Raw genomic sequence first — 17,671 nt, 5'->3', positions numbered from 1 at the left:
TCGTCCGACCTACTCCACACATGAACGAGTTCCTGCTCTGCCTCCGCGGTCCCTGATTGGTTCGTCAACCTTGAGGCCGTGCTCATCTCGATGGCGACTGTGAGAAGGACGCTGCCCAGCGGAGAGCACCAGACTGAGTGATGGGTTATAATTGAGTTGAGCGTCAGTGAAAGGAGAGTGGACGGGGAGGGGGGAGACCTGCTTTGTGTGGAGGTCATGGGGTCCCAACAACAACAACGACAGCTGGCTCGTTGAAGTGCTCTCAGACCGCCACTCGGTCAGACCCAGCGAAGGCTCCAGGGAGGTCATCGGGCTGTCTAGGGCGCCGTGCGTCGGCACTGAGGGGGTCGCATTGCACACCCCAACAGCTGACGGGGAAGGAGGTTACGCAACAGGCCAGGTGTGGGAGGAGGCCTGGCACATCAGAAGCACACAGAGACACGGAGGATATATTTGAAGGTTCAACGTTTGTAAAAGTTACACATTTATTATCGTGACAAATAGTAAATGTAACACCATGCAGAAACGACTGTCTATAAAATGTCACATAGTAACGAGACAATTCTGCTCCTCCTCTTTGAAGCTGGACATGAGCGAAATGATGAAATAAATTATAACGTTGGAATATATGTGTTGCCTGGGGGATCCCACCAGTAGCCTGAGACATCTACCTAGTCAGATGGCCGGATGGACAATTGGGAGGATGTGTGATGTACACTATCAGGTCACCAGCAGAGGGCGCAGTAGAGACAAAGCTCCAACCAAATGGAGACCTCAGCTAGCCAGCCAGCCAGATATCTATACCAGCCAGCCCATGAGATATCTAACCAGACAGCCCATGAGATATCTAACCAGACAGCCAGCCAGTGAGATATCTATACCAGCCAGCCAGCCAGTGAGATATCTATACCAGCCAGCCAGCCAGTGAGATATCTATACCAGCCAGCCAATGAGATATCTATACAGCCAGCCCATGAGATATCTAACCAGACAGCCAGCCAGTGAGATATCTATACCAGCCAGCCAGCCATTGAGATATCTATACCAACCAGCCAGCCAGTGAGATATCTATACCAGCCAGCCAGTGAGATATCTAACCAGCCAGCCAGTGAGATATCTATACCAGCCAGCCAGCCAGTGAGATATCTATACCAGCCAGCCAGTGAGATATCTATACCAGCCAGCCAGTGAGATATCAATACCAGCCAGCCAGCGAGATGCCTGCCAGCTAGATATCTAGACCAACCACACAACCAGATATCTAGACCAGCCACACAGCTAGATATCTAGACCAGCCAGCCAGTTAGATATCTAAACCAGCCAGTTGAATGTCTGGCCCAGTAATCCCAGTGGTCAGTTCATTTCCAGGCTCCTGGACATTCTCTCCAACTCCAGTGTGTTTCTGCTTTGGAATGTCCAGTGGGTTAGTCCTCCATCATAGCTCCATGGAACCAAACTCTGGTCCAGTGGTCCTTAGAAAAAGCCCCTCAGTCTCATCATCACCATGGGAACCCAGTGTGAGGGGATCCTCTGCAGGTCCCTGGGCCTAACAGCCCTAAGTCAAGACATCCCCCGCCAAACACACACATCCGCACATACACACTCGCGCCCCACACAGGTCCTGCTCCTCGGAGTCTGGGTGCGCGGGGTGATGGCCTGGAGGAATGCAGAGAGAGGCGGCAACGTCGTCATTGCACATACTGACAAAGAAGGTGATGACATCATGGAACTCCCTGGGAATCCAGGGACTCAAGTTCATTGGCCAGGATCCTGCTGCCATTATCACTGTAGCTGCGGTTTGGCAGGAATGACAGTCTGGAGAGAGGGAGAGAAAAAGATAGAAAGATAAATAGAGAAAGATGGAGAGAGAGAGGAATGTCCACAGTTAGGTTGTGTTGTGTTCTGATCACAGCTGTTAAATGTCCACCCCTTAACTCCCTTATAAAGGCAAAATATACATACAGGTCTAACCAAGGTTAGGATGAGATCAGCTACTTTACTGAGGCTGACAGTAGCTTAAAGACGATTATTGGTTGGAGCTGTTGCTGGAAGTATTCCACTCCTGCTGAGTGATGAGGAGCCAGACTCCTATACAGCCTAACACTGGAATATCACTTCATCTGCTTATCAGCAAACCAGAACAGACAAAGGTAATATAATGACACTTCCAGTGACATCACATCCTTCAGACACAGGATTGGCTCTCTGGTGGAAGTCCTCAGATAGCCCTGGAGCAGCTCTGGTTATAAATGACTGTTTTGTTTTCGATTATAAATCATGTGAGAGTTGTTTGTTTTAAATCCCGAGTGTGAGTGTGCGTGTGTGTGTGTGTGTGTGTGTCTGTTGGTTGGCTTAGTAGGGTCCAGGTACAGTTAGGCTCCTGAGATGAAAAAGGATAAGAAAGACTTTGGACTCCGGTTGTTGTGGGTCCAACACACACACCCACACATGCACGTAGAAGCACATATACACACATACATTTGCATGCTCAAATACAACTAACCTTCATCCTAAACCAGTGGTTTCAGATAAACCCTTGGGGCAGATCCTGTATCAGATAGTAGATGTTTAGTTTCATAACATGTGGCGCTATGTCTCCTTAGTCTTCCTGTCCCTTTGTCTACTTCCTGTCACCTCCGGGCCATGGGCAGCACTGCCTGCTCTGGGTTCAGGCAGTCACAGCAGGGACAAGTCACCATGGATACTCCCACAGAGAGATTATTGGAAGGTTTTAGGTTCCCATGGTCACCCCTGACCCCTGTAGAATGCTCCCCAACATTGCTTCCTCTTTCAGAAGAGAGAGAAAAAGATAGAGACACAAAGAGCGAAAGGAGAAAGAAAGGGAGATATATATATATATATATATATATAGAGAGAGAGAGAGAGAGACAGAAGAAACAACAGAGTGACTACCCTGGCTCCCATAACTGCCATCATCATCATTCTCATCATCACTAATTCACAAGAGACAGACTGAGTTCACCATCTGTTATATTCTACTACAGTGTTTCCCAACCGGGGTGCCGCGGTTGGGAAACTGCTGAAAGCTGCTGTCTGACGAGAGCAGGGTTCCGTGTAAAAGTCCTTCAAGGATTTTTCCTTGCAGCTGGATGAGTCGACTGACATTAGTGGGCACACTCAGCTCCTGGCAAATGTTCGATTCGTAGATGGCGACAGCATTAGAGAAACCTTTTTATTTTGTAAATCAATGCCTGACAAAACAACGGGAGAAGAAATATATTGTGTGACAACAGAGTATCTTGAGCAGGGGGGGTTGGCTACAGCATTTAGAAACTTTTCTAAGGGTGCCATGACTGAAAAAAGGTTGGGAAACACTGTTCTAACAAACCTTCCACCTCTGGCTGTGTGTGTGTGCGCTCATTCAGTGACCGTGCATGTGTGTGTGTGTAAGTCTTCTTCGTGTCTCCAGATCACTGTCACTTAATACGACATGAAACAAGTGAAGCAGCAGCATCAGACAAGGCTTGGGCCATGACCCTGCGAAGATGTTTGTGTGTTTTTCATTTCAGGGTAATAGTTGCCGTGGAACACAGCAGAAGCTGGCCTTAGCTGTTCCTCAGGGGAACCCGGAGCACACAGAGCAGCAGATAGGAGAGATAAACCAGAGATGTTCCCACAGGAAGGATTAGTGGGGGACATTTATCCCAACGAACCCGACAACAGACTGAAATATCTTGAGAATAGATCTAAGCATTAAGTTGATGTTTTGGTTTTAGGAAGTGTATGTAGTGCATGTGCTGTGTGGTAGACTGTCTGTATATGTTACGGTATATGTGGTGGATGCCTTTGACCTTTGAATGCAAGTGAGATGTGATCTCTTCATTGTCCTCTGTGAGACCTCCTGCTCGGCTGGTGACCAGACAGATGATCACCCAGGCCTGACACTCACACACACACACACACGTGCATATACACAGACCTTACTTCTAAAGCCTGAGAAACACACATCCTGCACGTCTGTAACAACACACTACAGTGATGGCTAGTCCTATGGATATTTAATGAGCTAATTGGATGTTTGGTTTACTTCTTGATTTCCTGGGACACTTCCAAACATGGTCAAGCCCTGATGTTCTCTGCCAGAGATTGGTCAGGCCTGGACAGCCAGCCAAAGAGGAGCCAAACCAGAACCAATCACAACACGTCCTCAGGACATTAGCATGTCAACACATTTTGACCTGGTTGATACAATTCTTGTTTGACATCAAATAGAGCAGGAGACTGTTCTGAGGCAGTCTTCCGCCTGCCAAGTCCGGCAGAATGCGAGAGGTTTATTTCGCCCCTGGGAACAAATGCATCTCATATCTGCAGCTCTCTCAAAGACCAGCTTGACTAGAGGTAGAAAGAGCCGCACAGAAATAGATACACAGACACCAAAATACACAAATACAGAGAGAGACATACATGGAGATATAGACAAACAGAGAGAGAGAGAGAGAGCAGAGAGAGAACGAGGGGTTATCAGGGAGAGAGGGAGCAAGAGAAGGAAGGACAGCAACAGGGAAGAGCGGAGGGAGAGAGGACTAGATCCAGGGAGGGTAGACAGACAGTGCAGACAGAAGAGAGCTAGACAGAAGGAGTAGACAAGAGCCAGAGCACAGCCACTCTGAGATGTTGATCAAACCCCCCCAGTCGAGGTCTTCAGACCCTCATATGTCTCAGCGGGATGACGACTGGCAGCCTGCGACGCAGAGGTTTGGGGTTGAAATCCCGCCGGGGGCCGAACATAAATATGACTTAAACAAAGGGCTGTTATGATACACAGATAAAACAACCTTATTAAATACTGTCTGTTTGAATCGGCCAGGTTTGTCAGAAAGGAGGCCCAGGGCATGGAAACACAGCAGAGTCTACAGCTACAACACTATGGACACAAGCACCACACATTACGAAGCAGTGTGTGTGTGTGTGTGTGCAGTAGAAGATCTGGTGTCAACACCAGTGCCATTGTCAGTTATCCTAACTCCCCTGTGCTCGGACTGACATAATATGCACTTACTGTGTTAGTGCGGCTATAAATACCCTCTGAATTCATATACCGTACACAGTGTTTTCATATACTCACTATTGTGAATATACTGCGTATAAATATACTGTGGACTACCAGACTCAGTCTGGCCGACACGCCACCTTCTTTTCTTCTCAAACTTTTGTTTTGATAAAAGAACTGAACCGCAGTTCATAAAAGCCAGCCATTCCTGAGTTCTGATTGTTTCCAAGATCTGGGAGCAGATATGAGGGGCCAGACCAGTGTTCTGGTTCTGGTTGAGGGTTCGGACCCGGGGTGGGCCCTAGGACGATGTTCTGCTGTGGGGACGGTTTTGCTACGGATGGCTGAAGAGAGAGATAGCTGTAGCACTCTGGAACAGTCACACATTGTCTTGTCACTGACTGTCCTGAGACAGACTGTGCTGTCTGATACGCTCCTGTTACAAAGAGTCCTGTTATAGACTGCCCTATGTCAGAGAGCCCCCTTGTGGGCTTGTTGGTTTGTTGTTGTAAACAACTATGTAAATAAACAGCAGACAAACAACCACAGCAGGAGAGGAAGGTGAAGCAGGGTTTCTGGTGACATTTAAAAGCAGCCGTTATTGGGGAGACATTCACTGTAATCGGATTAGTGCTGCTGGCTGAGGCACACACACACACTCACGTACACATACACACACACTCAAACACACACACTCACGTACACATACACACACACACATGTACTCACGTACACATACACACACACACTCAAACACACACACTCACGTACACATACACATGTACTCACGTACACATACACACACTCAAACACACGCATGCATGCTTTCTGTACTGCAACATAAGGCAGAGAGACAGGCAGACAAGGAGTGCAGACAGACAAACAGACAGACCGGGAGACAAAGAGGCAGACAGACAGACAGACAGACAGGAAGGCAGGCTGTCTGGTAGTGTTAGAAAAGTTAAAGATGTAACTGTTATCCATAAGAATGATTCTGTGTTCAGTATTCCTTGTGTGCAAAGAGAGGCCTACCCCCAAATCTGAACTCTAGGTAACACTAGGCTTACGTAAACAAGGGGACCTGGGTTTGACCACTATCTTACTGGAGAGGCCATAAAAGAGTTGGTCAAGCTTACAGGGGTCAGAGAGTGCACACACGCACACACTCAAACACGCACGCACACACGCGCGCCAGGTCTATGCAAGGGAGCCAATGAAAGAAGATCCATGGGACATTTGCATGCATTTGTTTTAGCCAATCAATGTAAAGAGCGGGTCTGTTTAAATAGCTTGCTAGCACAACATGCTAGCGGACAAACTTTGTAGCACAATGGCGTGTGATGTTTTTGTCTCCTTGTGGGTCGGCCGCAAGCAATAAAGCTTTCTTAAACTTGTTCACCGACTGACTGTGCCATGCTTGATAGATTAATATTTCTGACAGGTAGACAGACAGGCATATAGACAGACAGACACACACACACAGACAGACCCAACTCTGCAGGAGTCACTCCTCTCAGACCTTCTCTACTGACGGCCTCCCTATCCTCCACCTTAAACACACACACACACATGCGTGCACCCACACACCCATGCACCCCCACACACACGCAGCGCTTACAAAGGGCACACGCAAGCACTTGCCCATACACACACACACACACACACACACAGGGCTGAAGGGTGAGAGCAGAGCGTTAAAGCTCCCTCAGTAGCACATGATGGTGAGGATGATGGGTCTCTGTGCCAGCGGCTCAGCACGGCTTGAACCCCTGCCCTGTGGACCCACTGGACCCTCAACTGACCGTCTGGACTGCATTGTTCCCCAAACAAAGTAACAACAACGACATAAGCAACAACAGAATTCACAATGTTGCCGAAATAAATGAGACGCCCACTCTAACACGTTTCCCCAAACTTTCAATCCACACTTTTGTTCCCACACTGAAAGCTGCTTTGAGAGCAAAATAAAGGCTAAGCAAAGGCAGAGAGAAATGTTTTCCTCTAGCACACAATGACTCAGCACAGACAATGGGATTAGAGGTGGTTGTGAGGTCCTTAATTCATACTAACATCCCTCACAAGAGCTTCTGGATACAGCTTTACATCCTGGAACCAAGCAATAAGACAGCCTAGTCAAGCCCTGGACACCATGGACCTACTGAATCAACAGCAGACAGCCGTAGAGCGATGAAGAGCCCATTCGAAAATGTTTATAAATAGTTACAACTGTGTCTCTGCATAAGGACTGAGCTCAGAGGCGATGCTTGCGTGCCTCTAGATGGGATGAGATCAGCTCCGAGCCAGGGATGTTAGCGTGCAGAGCTAATTCTCCACAATCTGGTCATTATTATTATTCAACCAGAAGACAAAGATTAGCCTCGAAGCTACTGTGTAGCCACCAGCCTCAGCATCCGCCTCAGCCTGGTGTGTGTGTGGTGTGTGTGTCTGGTCTTGTTTAACTACCCTTGCGGGATCCAGAAGTCCCCACAACGATAGTCATCTATGAAAAATGGGGGTTTTGGACCCCACAACTTCAAGTGCTTCAAGTGGGATTTAAGGTTTAGATTTGAATTTGTGTTCGGGTTAGAATTACAAAAGGGTTATGGTTATGGTTAGAGGTTAGGGATTGCATGATTTTGAATGGAAGTGAATTGTCAGTCCTCACTAGGATAGTAAAACAAGCCTGTGTGTGTGTGTGTGCTGCGACTGTCATAAGTAAGAACACTCCACAGAGATTCCGGTGTGATTTTGAGCAGCTACTATTTTAGTGACAATAATGTGATTGTGAAGATCTGCTCTATGTCTCAGACGAGGTTTAACGACAGACGTTACGGCCGCTAATAATACTGTTTGTTTTTCAGCTTCCTGCATCACACGCTCGACCGTCTAACCACTCTGAAGAACACAGACATACAGCCCTACAAGAAAGGTTCTTTTCCAGTGAGCAGCGTTAAAGAGAGCCACATGGCCAGGCTGAAGACTCAAAACATGTATGGAACAAAGTCATAATCCTTAAATGTGAAAAACCCCAAACAACATGAAACAAAGAGAGTCAGCCAGCAGTCACACCCAGGGGAAAACTGTGGACTAGAACACACTGGTAGAACCCAAGAGACACTAGAACCCAGGACACGAGAACCCTGGACACTAGAACCCTGGACATTACAAACTGGGAACTAGGCCTTGACTATAATCCTTGATTCTAGAACTTGGAAGCTAGAGCCGTAACTCAAATCCTGCCAGAACAACATCTATGTCCTCATCTATGGCATTTTTAGAATTGAGAACCTCATCTTGAGACTAGAACCTTGTTTAGAAATCAAAGCACTATAAGGAAGTGTGTCCGTAACCCTGTGCAGCTCCACTCTTCTCCAGCTCTCCAGACAGATAAACATCTCTGACACGAGCAGGCCCCTGCATCCATCTCTTACAGGAACCAGACAGACAGAAACAAACAAAGAGGTGTTCATGAATCAACACTGATAGATGCTCCACATTCTACCAATGTACACACACATACGCAGTAAAACGTACACAATTCATTTGCATACACATGCACACACACAGATGCATGAGCACATGCGAATACACACAAGCACACACGCACGCAGAGGCGTCTGTGTCTGCAGCTGCACTCAGCAGCCTCACAGCCAAACAGGGGATGGAAAGTATAGTGTTGTACAGTGTAAACCTTCCTAAGGACTCGCGTCCATCATGATGACCTCCCTGGCAGCACCATGGCCGGCTCTCCAGACCCCTCCTCCTCCACCCCACCATCCCTACCCTTCACTACACCCCCCCCTCCTCCCCCCACCGTGCAATAACTTACCCACCCCTCCCTCCACACCATCCTCCTGACAGCACCGGGGCTGACCCCCCTGACCCCCCCCCCCCCCCCCCCCCACTTCGCAGGCTCATGCAGTGCAGGTGGAGGGCTGACATGCACACGTCCTGTACAGTATATCTGGGCTTCAGACTTGGATCAGGACCATTGCAATAAGGACCAAATCCCTGGGGCGGCACACACATGCTCGGTGGCGTGGGGTGGGTGGGGGGATGTTAGGGGTGCACTGGACCAGGGTTCTCTGCTAAAACTGGATCAGGATCCGATGTTTAACTGGATCAGGTTCTCTTAAGGGACATGGTCATGCTGAGGTTCTCTATGGACGAGCGACAATAACCTGGTTTCCTGGTTTTCCTAACACCCAGACAGGGACAGCCTCTTCCTCTGTGCAGAATAAGGCCTCATTAAGACACACCAGGGATTCTGGAGGTGGGCTGGATTTAGACAGGAAGAGCTCAATGGAACCCATGTGTTGATCCCTTCCGAGTAATGGCTGTCTGCAAAGTAAGCTAATCAAAATGTACATCCGACACTTCTGGAAATGTATCGAGTTCAGCCCTGGATAGAGTTAGGGCCAGGTCTGAGCTCAACCCTGGGTGGAGTTAGGGCCAGGTCTGAGCTCAGCCCTGGGTGGAGTTAGGGCCAGGTCTGAGCTCAGCCCTGGGTGGAGTTAGGGCCAGGTCTGAGCTCAGCCCTGGGTGGAGTTAGGGCCAGGTCTGAGCTCACTCCCGGGTGGAGGTCGAGTCTTACCTGAGAGAGGTGCCGTTGACGGAGTGGTGGCAGGGCCGGGTGGGCCTGTAGCTGCCCTGGCGGGCGTAGCGGTCGTCCCCGCAGCACAGGATGAGCAGGAAGGCACGTCTGAAGGCGCGGTTCAGGAAGGCGTACAGGAAGGGGTTGAGCCCGGAGTTGATGTAGCCCAACCACAGCCAGGCCGTCCACACCTGCCACGGCACACTGTACTGGACAAACGGGTCCACCACGTTGGTGACGAAGAACGGCGCCCAGCACAGGCAGAAACATCCCATAATAACAGCCAGTGTCTTGGCCGCTTTGGTCTCCACGCGCATACGGCTCGACGACGGTTGGTCGCCGGCGCCCGCGGGGCTGGGGTGGTGCTTGGGGGCGGAGCCGGCACGCTGGAGGGTGCCTATCTGGCGGGCGTGGCCCATGGCGGTGACGTAGATGCGCTGGTAGGCCAGGACCATGAGGCCGAGAGGCACGTAGAAGGCCACCGCGGAGCAGACCAGCGCATACGGACGGTTCACCATGAACACACAGCTGGTGCTGTTGCTGCCCGCAGCGTGATGTCGCTCCTGGATCTGGGGAGGGACGGGCGTGGAGACGTACGGGTTACACATGTACACGTCCACACACGCGTTCACACAGAGAGGCTGTTGGGATGGGATCCAGGAATAGGAGGATTCAAACCCACTTGGCGTGGCAGGCACCAAACCCTGCCACAACAACTACACCTAATGGAAACAACAGCTGCAAGTTGTAGTACATAACAGCTGCAGGGGCAGACTGCTTGGGGCTGGGTTTGGGGTGGAGGGCTGGAGGACTGAGGTTGGAGGGGGGGGGGGGGGGGTTAAAGGCTTGGAAACTGATGTTGGGAATGTTGGTGTGGGTGTGGAGGGTTCAGGGTGCGATGCAAGGCTGGAGCCTGGGACCTGGGGTTGGGGGTGGGGGTGGATGTGTGCTGCTGGAGGGTGGGATGGGAAGATTGGGGCTGGCTTGTACTCCTATCATGGAGCCATTGTCAACATTCATCAGTTCAGGCAACACTGGAGGAAGTGAACTAGAGCTGTGTATGTGAGATTATGCGTATATGTGTGTGCGTATTGGTGTGGTGTGTATGGTGTGGTATGGTGTGTAAGCAAGCTATCTTGCCCTGGAGAATCAGAGGTATTTGTGAGCTCAGGAGGGTGGGCTCTGCTCCAGGCCAGCCTCGCCGACCTCCTCCGTGTCCTCCCTTCACAACAGCACATCTCTCTCGGGGAGACCAGCGCGCAGAACCCCTGCACATTGCCTCCTTCAAGAGCAGTGTTATTCAAAAAGATACGCAATCGAGATTTCTGTTTTTTATCCGGGGTTGGCCAGCTGACATTCCTGTCAGAATGTTTGAGCACTGACGAAACAGCACACTCTCCAGAACTTGGAGTGGTTCCATGTTGCATCTGGCCCTGTGCTCAGGAAGGACTGAGGCCTTCAGAATGGTGGGGTCGACAGACCAGGGTTCCAAACTTGGCAACCCTGTTTGTGGAGAGCTACCCATTTTCAAACCTGGCAACCATGTTCCTGGAGAGCTACCCATCTGTAAACCTAGCAACGATGTTCCTGGAGAGCTACTCATCTGTAAACCTATCAACCATGTTCCTGGAGAGATTTCCTTATGCAAACCTGGCAACCTGGTTCCTGGAGAGCTACCTTTCTACAAACACGTCTCTCCAAGAACCAGGTGGGACAGACTGTTTTTATTGCTTACTTGAACATTGAACTTCAATAAATGTCACAGCCGTTAGTCCAATATCTGACTAACCCTGCTCTGACAGTCTCATGACCAGGCTGACTTGATCTAAAACCCTCTCTTGCAGAACACAGCTTCACTCACGTTAAAATGTCTCCTCAAACTTCGTCAAAATATGTTAATCTGAGATTAACTCCATAATATTGAATACAAGTTTACTTCATTTTATTTAAGGGTTAGAGAGACTCACAATCTCCTCAATGCCAATAGTGTTCCAGCTTTGCATTATGGGTAGAAAGGAGATGAAGATGGGGATGAACCAGCAGCCTCCCAGCATCAGCGCCACCCTGACAGGAGTCATCTTGTGGCGGTACACCAGCGGCTGGCAGCAAATGGCATAGTACCTAGAAATAGATATAGATAAATAGCCAGCCAGATCAATATATAATACGTAGGTAGATAGACAGACATGTTGACAGACAGAGAGAGAGATAGACATTCGATTCTGTTTTCTCTTATTCTATTCACTATTATCCACCCGTACCGGTCCAGGGCGATGCAGCAAAGGTGCAGGATGGACGCCGTGGTGAGCAGTACGTCCAGAGACGTCCTGACCAGACAGAAGATCTCCCCGTAGATCCACACCCCCGTGGTCAACTCCACTGCCGCCAAAGGCATCACCAGCAGAGCCACCAGCAGGTCGGCAAATGCCAGAGACACTATAAAGTAGTTGGTTTTCTTCTTCCTGTAGACGTCATGGGTCAGGGGTGAATGGTTTCACCCTGGAAGGACCTTACTGGAATGTTGCACTCTAAATGTAAACTTGGTTAGTCTCTCAGCATCCCAGCCCCACAAGCTCAAAGCAGCAGCAGAAATCAACCCTTACATATAAGCATGTAGAACAGTGGCAATCCTCACTCCATCCTGGTCCTCGTGCCCCCCTGCCCTGCACGTTTTACATGTTCACATGAATGGGTCATTAACAGGCTCAGCAGAAGCCTGATAACGACCCATTCATTTGAATCAGGTGTGTGGGAGCAGGGAAACGTCTAGAACATGCAGGACAGGTGGGGCACGAGGACCAGGATTGAGAACCACAGATGTAGATGGAAGTACTGCCGCCATGGTGGGACCTTAGTACAAGTAGCATGGCCTTGGCCTTCCTCTATCACCACACCATCCACCTGACAGGAAGTGACCCATTTATCCAGCTGTCAATCACTCCTGCCCCACTTCAACTGAAATCAGTCAAGTTATTTTATCTGGAACGAGCTTTCATGTTTTATCACAGATGAAGTGTGACAGAAGGCCTAGATGTTGAGGTCCCGGTAGCAATGCACACCCTAGTGACCACCAACCTGGCAGACCGACAGGCAAACTCACCAACAGACAGGCCACCTGGCATGCACAAATCGACAGACACATTGGACAAATCTATGGTGCTACATTTCTACAGACATGTTCATGTGACAGTGGATGTCAATCTAATCACATTTCATATAATCTGTTATGATAACTCAGTTCCTATCTTATCTGTTGCTCAGTTTCCAGTCAGTCAGGAAGTAAACAGGAACTCAATGCGTGCTAACAGGATGTGAGGTTGCATACCGCAGGTGCCTGTCCTTGCAGAGTGCCACCATCACTAGCAGGTTTCCCAAGACAGTCATGATAATGATGACGGTGAGGAAGACTGTAAGGATAGCCGTCTCCATGGTGACCACTGTGTGTTCCGGAGCTGGAACATCATCTACTGAACTGCAGGAATGAGAGCAGATATGACTCTGTCTAAAGTCAGAAATCCTTTATATGTTTACTGCACTAGCAATGTGTAACTTATATACTGTATGTCTATATATGCACTAATGAAATTCAGAATTTCCATAACTGCACTGTCAGTGTTTGGTTTCTATATCCACAACTGTATGCTGTATGATTATAAGCATTGATTGATTTATTGATAACATGTATACAGCATTGACACAGTTTGAATCTCCGTGGTGATGGTGATCTTACTGTAGCGCTGGGTGAGATGTTGTGTCCATCACTGTTCACCTGCATGGAGGTCAACAGGGCAGAGGCCTCCTCAGCCCTCACTGTGGCCCTGCAAACACACACACACATGCCTGCAGTCAGAAACCAACCAGACAGGTAGTTTACATTCCTCTAAATGTGGTGGGATACAGGTAGGTTGACAGGTGTTAGACTGATAGGTTTACAGGTCTTAGACCGGTAGGTAGACAGGTGTTAGACAAGTGTGAGACGGCTGGGTAGACAGGGAGTTAGACGAGGGTGAGACTGGTAGGTAGATAATCACATCAAGCCGGATTTATCTGCGACGATATGTGGGGTGTTATAAAGCTGTTGTTTCAACACACACATCTATGCCAAACAGTCACCTGACTGTCTCCTCTACAGAATGCCCAACATTCTTTCCTGAGACACAGCTTCTTTAAAGCAGATGGACGATAAGAAGGAGAGTAGAGTGGATGAAAGGAAAGGAGAGAAGAAATATAGGATGAATCTCACTCAGTCACTCTTCTTCTTCTTACAGGCCTCTCTCATGTGACATCAATCTCATGTAATATGCATGGAACATTAAAACGGTGTCAGAACACATTCTTTCTGACAGAAGGCTGTGTGACAGGGCTGACCTGACAGGTTAGGTGCTTCTGTGTATAATAGAACACAGCAGAGGGAGAACAAACTCAGGCCAGACCCTCTGGACTATCACCCACAATCCTGCCTCCCTTCCCAAGAACCCAGCCTCCACAACACACACATACACCCACATGTACATGTCCAAAAACACACAATCACAAACACACATACTTGTACAACTCAACAGACACACTTGGACACACAAATAACTTCTGAACAAATAGTGCCCACACATCCAGTGGTATGAGACAATATTTGCCTAATCTGAACTTCAACAGCAGAGAGAAGCAGAGAAACGTTTCAGACAGGTTGCTATTTCCTTTGATGTTTGGCCAGTGAGGTCGATGTTTTCACAGCTCTGAGTTTACACTTCTCATCTGTCTGACAAGTAGAGGAGGCACACAGAGCCTACTCACTGACAAGATAGACAGCACAGAGGAGAGTGGAGTAGAGTAGCGAGGAAAGGAGAGGAAAGGAGGGGAGACGAGAAGAGAGGAGGGCAGGGGAGAGGAGAGGAGAGGAGAGGAAAGGAGAAGAGAGGAGGGGAGGGGAGGGGAGAAGAGAGGAGAGTAGAGGAGAGGAGAAGAGAGGAGGGGAGAGGAGAAGAGAGGAGGGGAGGGGAGGGGAGAGGAGAGGAGAAGAGAGGAGGGGAGAGGAGAGGAGAAGAGGGGAGAGGAGAGGAGAAGAGAGGAGAAGAGAGGAGGGCAGGGGAGAGGAGAGGAGAGGAGAGGAGAGGAGGGGAGAGAAGGGGAGAGAAGGGGAGAGAAGGGGAGAGGAGAAGACAGTTTGGAATATTTCGTCTTAGTGAGGCCAGAACCCACCTTGGTCATAGCAGCTGCAGTTCAATTCATTAGGGTGAGTAAATACCATACTAGAGGACAGAGTAAGGGAGGGGATGGAAGGAGGAAGACGGGGAGAGGAGGGGAAGATAGAGGTGGAGTGTAGGGTAGGGTATAGGGGCGGGTGGGGAGTGAACCCTATACAGGAGTAACTGCCCTCAGAACAACATGGCTGCTGTTTTCATTCCTGATATTTGAGGCAAGCGAGTAGAACCAGAGACAAACCCTGCCAGCTGTCTCTGTTCATCAGAGTCCAGCTCGGAGCAGCCAGCAGGTCCTCATCCTCACACTCCAACAAGCCTGCACCCGACTGCAACACAGGCTCTGCCCAAGCATTCTGGGTAGGACAGACACGTCTCTTCGCATCACAGTCCCGACCAGATGATCACCGCTGAACAGACGATTATGAGGGTGGGATTTCTTCTGTCTGGAAACTGTGTGTCAGAGCTGCTCCTTTCTCTGCCTAGCTTTCGGGAAGCAAGGCATGCTGGGTACTGCTGTGGCCCTCGCCACTGGCTACAACCTGTGATTGAGTTCATTTGAATCGTCAGAAGACTCCGAAAAGCACCAGACCATGTCAAGATGTCATGATGTCATGAAAGCGGACCAGGAATAATTAATACATAGAGAGGAGGGGGCATCTGATCTACAAATCTGAAGGTTTGTAGTTCCAGGCATTCACAGAACCACACACAAGCCACACAGAGGTAAACAACACCACCGAAAAACTCACACCACACAGAAAAACACATAGGACATTGTGTCTGAACAGCAGCCGTAGATTAAGCTTTATTAAGAAATGTGTATGTATACACACACACTAACAAAGTGTGACCTTTTGCACACGAGAACAGTCAGTTATGACAGTTTGGGGGAATTTACAGTTGAGATTGTTAAAATGTTGTGAATGTTCTGTCTTGGGAGAAATGTTCAAGTCCAGAACCAGAGTGCTGTCCAGGCCCGGCCCGACAGACATCAGACTCTAATGCAAACTGACAATGCCAGGAGGGAGCAATAGGAGAAATTGCATACTTGTAAAGTTTGCTTAAGCACCAATTGGACACGGGCTTCCTGTCAAGATGGTGTCCAGCAGCTTTCACTCTGAAGCAGGCTGAAATAGAACTGGTCGGCCGGCCGGAGACACCTGATTAAACCCCACTACGACCCACGGCCAAAACCACCTGGAAAACTGCTCTCAAATACTGGAGGAGCTCTCGAAATGAATTAAACACTAACAGTGAGATGGCCGGAGGTAAGCCCCCCCCCCCCGCTTCTCCTTCAGTGTGTGTGTGTGTGTGTGTGTGTGTGTGTGGAGGGGGCCTAGGGAGCAACTTTCACTAACTTCATGGTCACGACAGACTATTCCATGTGCTCAGGGAGAGTTTCCCAAGCTCCACGCATGACTGGCCCAGGATGGCCCTCACGGCTCGGAGCACATTAGGAGATGTGACCAGCTCTGTGGTTAGAAGCCAGGCTCTGGACCAGGCTCTGGGCCAGGCTCTGGGCCAGGCTCTGGGCCAGGCTCTGGGCCAGGCTCTGGACCAGGCTCTGGGCCAGGCTCTGGGCCAGGCTCTGGGCCAGGCTCTGGGCCAGGCTCTGGGCCAGGCTCGGACTGGTGGGCAGGCACAGCGAGGAAGGGTAGAAAATAAGACAGCCTTCGATTAGGAAGGAATTGTGCGAACACACACACACACACTCGCATACGCACAAACACACTCTGACACACACACACTCTGACACACACAAACACTGTCATAAATGCTCCAGCTAGTCATCATGGGAATGGTCTGCTCTTTATTATCTTTCTCCACTTCCATCTTCCCCAGGCCACAGAATAACTGCCCCTGCCCACAGAATAATTGCCCCTGCTGTCAGAATACCTGCCCCAGGCCACAGACTAACTGCCCCAGCCCACAGAAAAACCACCCCAGCACACAGAATAACTGCCCCAGATGACAAAATAATTGCCCCAGTCCACAGAATCACTGCCCCAGCACACAGAAGAACTGCCCCAAACCGCAAAATGAGCAGCAGTGTGTCTGTCTGGGAGTGCGTCCTCAGATTATGTGTGTGTGTCTCTTTTGTGTTGTGTCACCACCTATCATCTGTATCCTAAACACACTCTGAACTGGCCGACAGCAGGGCAGCTTGTGTTTAGATTATAAACACCCCCCTCCAGACACACACATGCACATAATTCACACACACACTCGCACTTTGCACACACATATAGAAGTATCAAGTAGAAATAATCTCATGAAACCCCTTGCACAATGAGTGTGTTGTGCTTGCTGCTGTGTTTGTGTAAGAGAGAAAGAGAAAGAGAGAGCCAACATGTGTGTACTTTCCATGATAATACTAATATTTACTCACTGATGAAGTTAACAAAGAAGGAAGGAATTTACAGAAACATATGATGTCAGAAACTTCAGCATCCGTCTATTAAAATATTTCATATAACAGCTACATACATGAGCGTAAAAAAACAAAGTTTACTACAAGTTCAAGACACTTTTTATAAACGAGATTTCTCATTTTATTGTCACACGAAGGTATCTGACACTGTATAATAAACTTTCCTTACCTGAGAGCTCTCCGCCTCCGTGCTCCGGTTCGAGCGGCGCCTCGGGTTGCTATGGACTCTCATATTCCGTCTGAATCTTGTCACTGATATCTAAAGGCCAGTCAGGTGCACTCAGTGCCATGGGGGTTACCACGGTGCCATAGTGCGCGGGGCAAGGAGTGTGACAGAAGAACTGCAGGCAGCCTGGCCGAGTGTTAAATTGTAGTGGGGAGTTTCCGTGGCGCGCGGTTGGAGGGATGGATGAACTGGCCGCCCCCAGCACCACTGT

General features: G+C 49.3%; 1 protein-coding gene across 2 annotated transcripts; it reads right to left on the bottom strand.

Moving 5' to 3' along the window:
* Positions 1-455: 455 nt before the first annotated feature.
* Positions 456-17,605, bottom strand: si:dkey-247m21.3 (5-hydroxytryptamine receptor 4). 2 transcript variants are annotated; one of them, XM_062478552.1, is made up of 7 exons: positions 17,404-17,605; positions 13,336-13,423; positions 12,931-13,077; positions 11,867-12,067; positions 11,573-11,726; positions 9,606-10,174; positions 456-1,815 (listed from the first exon to the last, which is right to left on the bottom strand). In XM_062478552.1, exons 2-7 carry the CDS (start codon positions 13,362-13,364, stop codon positions 1,722-1,724), a joined length of 1,194 nt encoding a protein of 397 aa, XP_062334536.1. In that variant the 5' UTR covers positions 13,365-13,423; positions 17,404-17,605; the 3' UTR covers positions 456-1,721. The 2 variants fall into 2 exon arrangements, with proteins under 2 accessions (XP_062334536.1, XP_062334538.1); XM_062478554.1 differs by lacking the exons at positions 13,336-13,423; positions 17,404-17,605 and having other exon boundaries at positions 12,209-13,071.
* Between the last annotated feature and the right edge of the window lie 66 nt (positions 17,606-17,671).

This window comes from Osmerus eperlanus, chromosome 14, assembly GCF_963692335.1.
Source record: "Osmerus eperlanus chromosome 14, fOsmEpe2.1, whole genome shotgun sequence".
NCBI lineage: Eukaryota > Metazoa > Chordata > Actinopteri > Osmeriformes > Osmeridae > Osmerus > Osmerus eperlanus.
Note: the sequence above shows the minus strand (reverse complement) of the source record. Positions and strands in the feature narration are given on the sequence as shown.

Excerpts from the sequence above, each read along its gene's own strand:
- si:dkey-247m21.3 (XM_062478552.1), bottom strand. The coding sequence starts at position 13,364 with ATGGACACAACATCTCACCCAGCGCTACA. Across the intron at positions 12,068-12,930 it reads TGCAAGGACAGGCACCTGCG|GAAGAAGAAAACCAACTACT; the intron begins GTATGCAACCTC and ends TGACGTCTACAG. Across the intron at positions 10,175-11,572 it reads CTATTGGCATTGAGGAGATT|ATCCAGGAGCGACATCACGC; the intron begins GTGAGTCTCTCT and ends GTCCCTCCCCAG.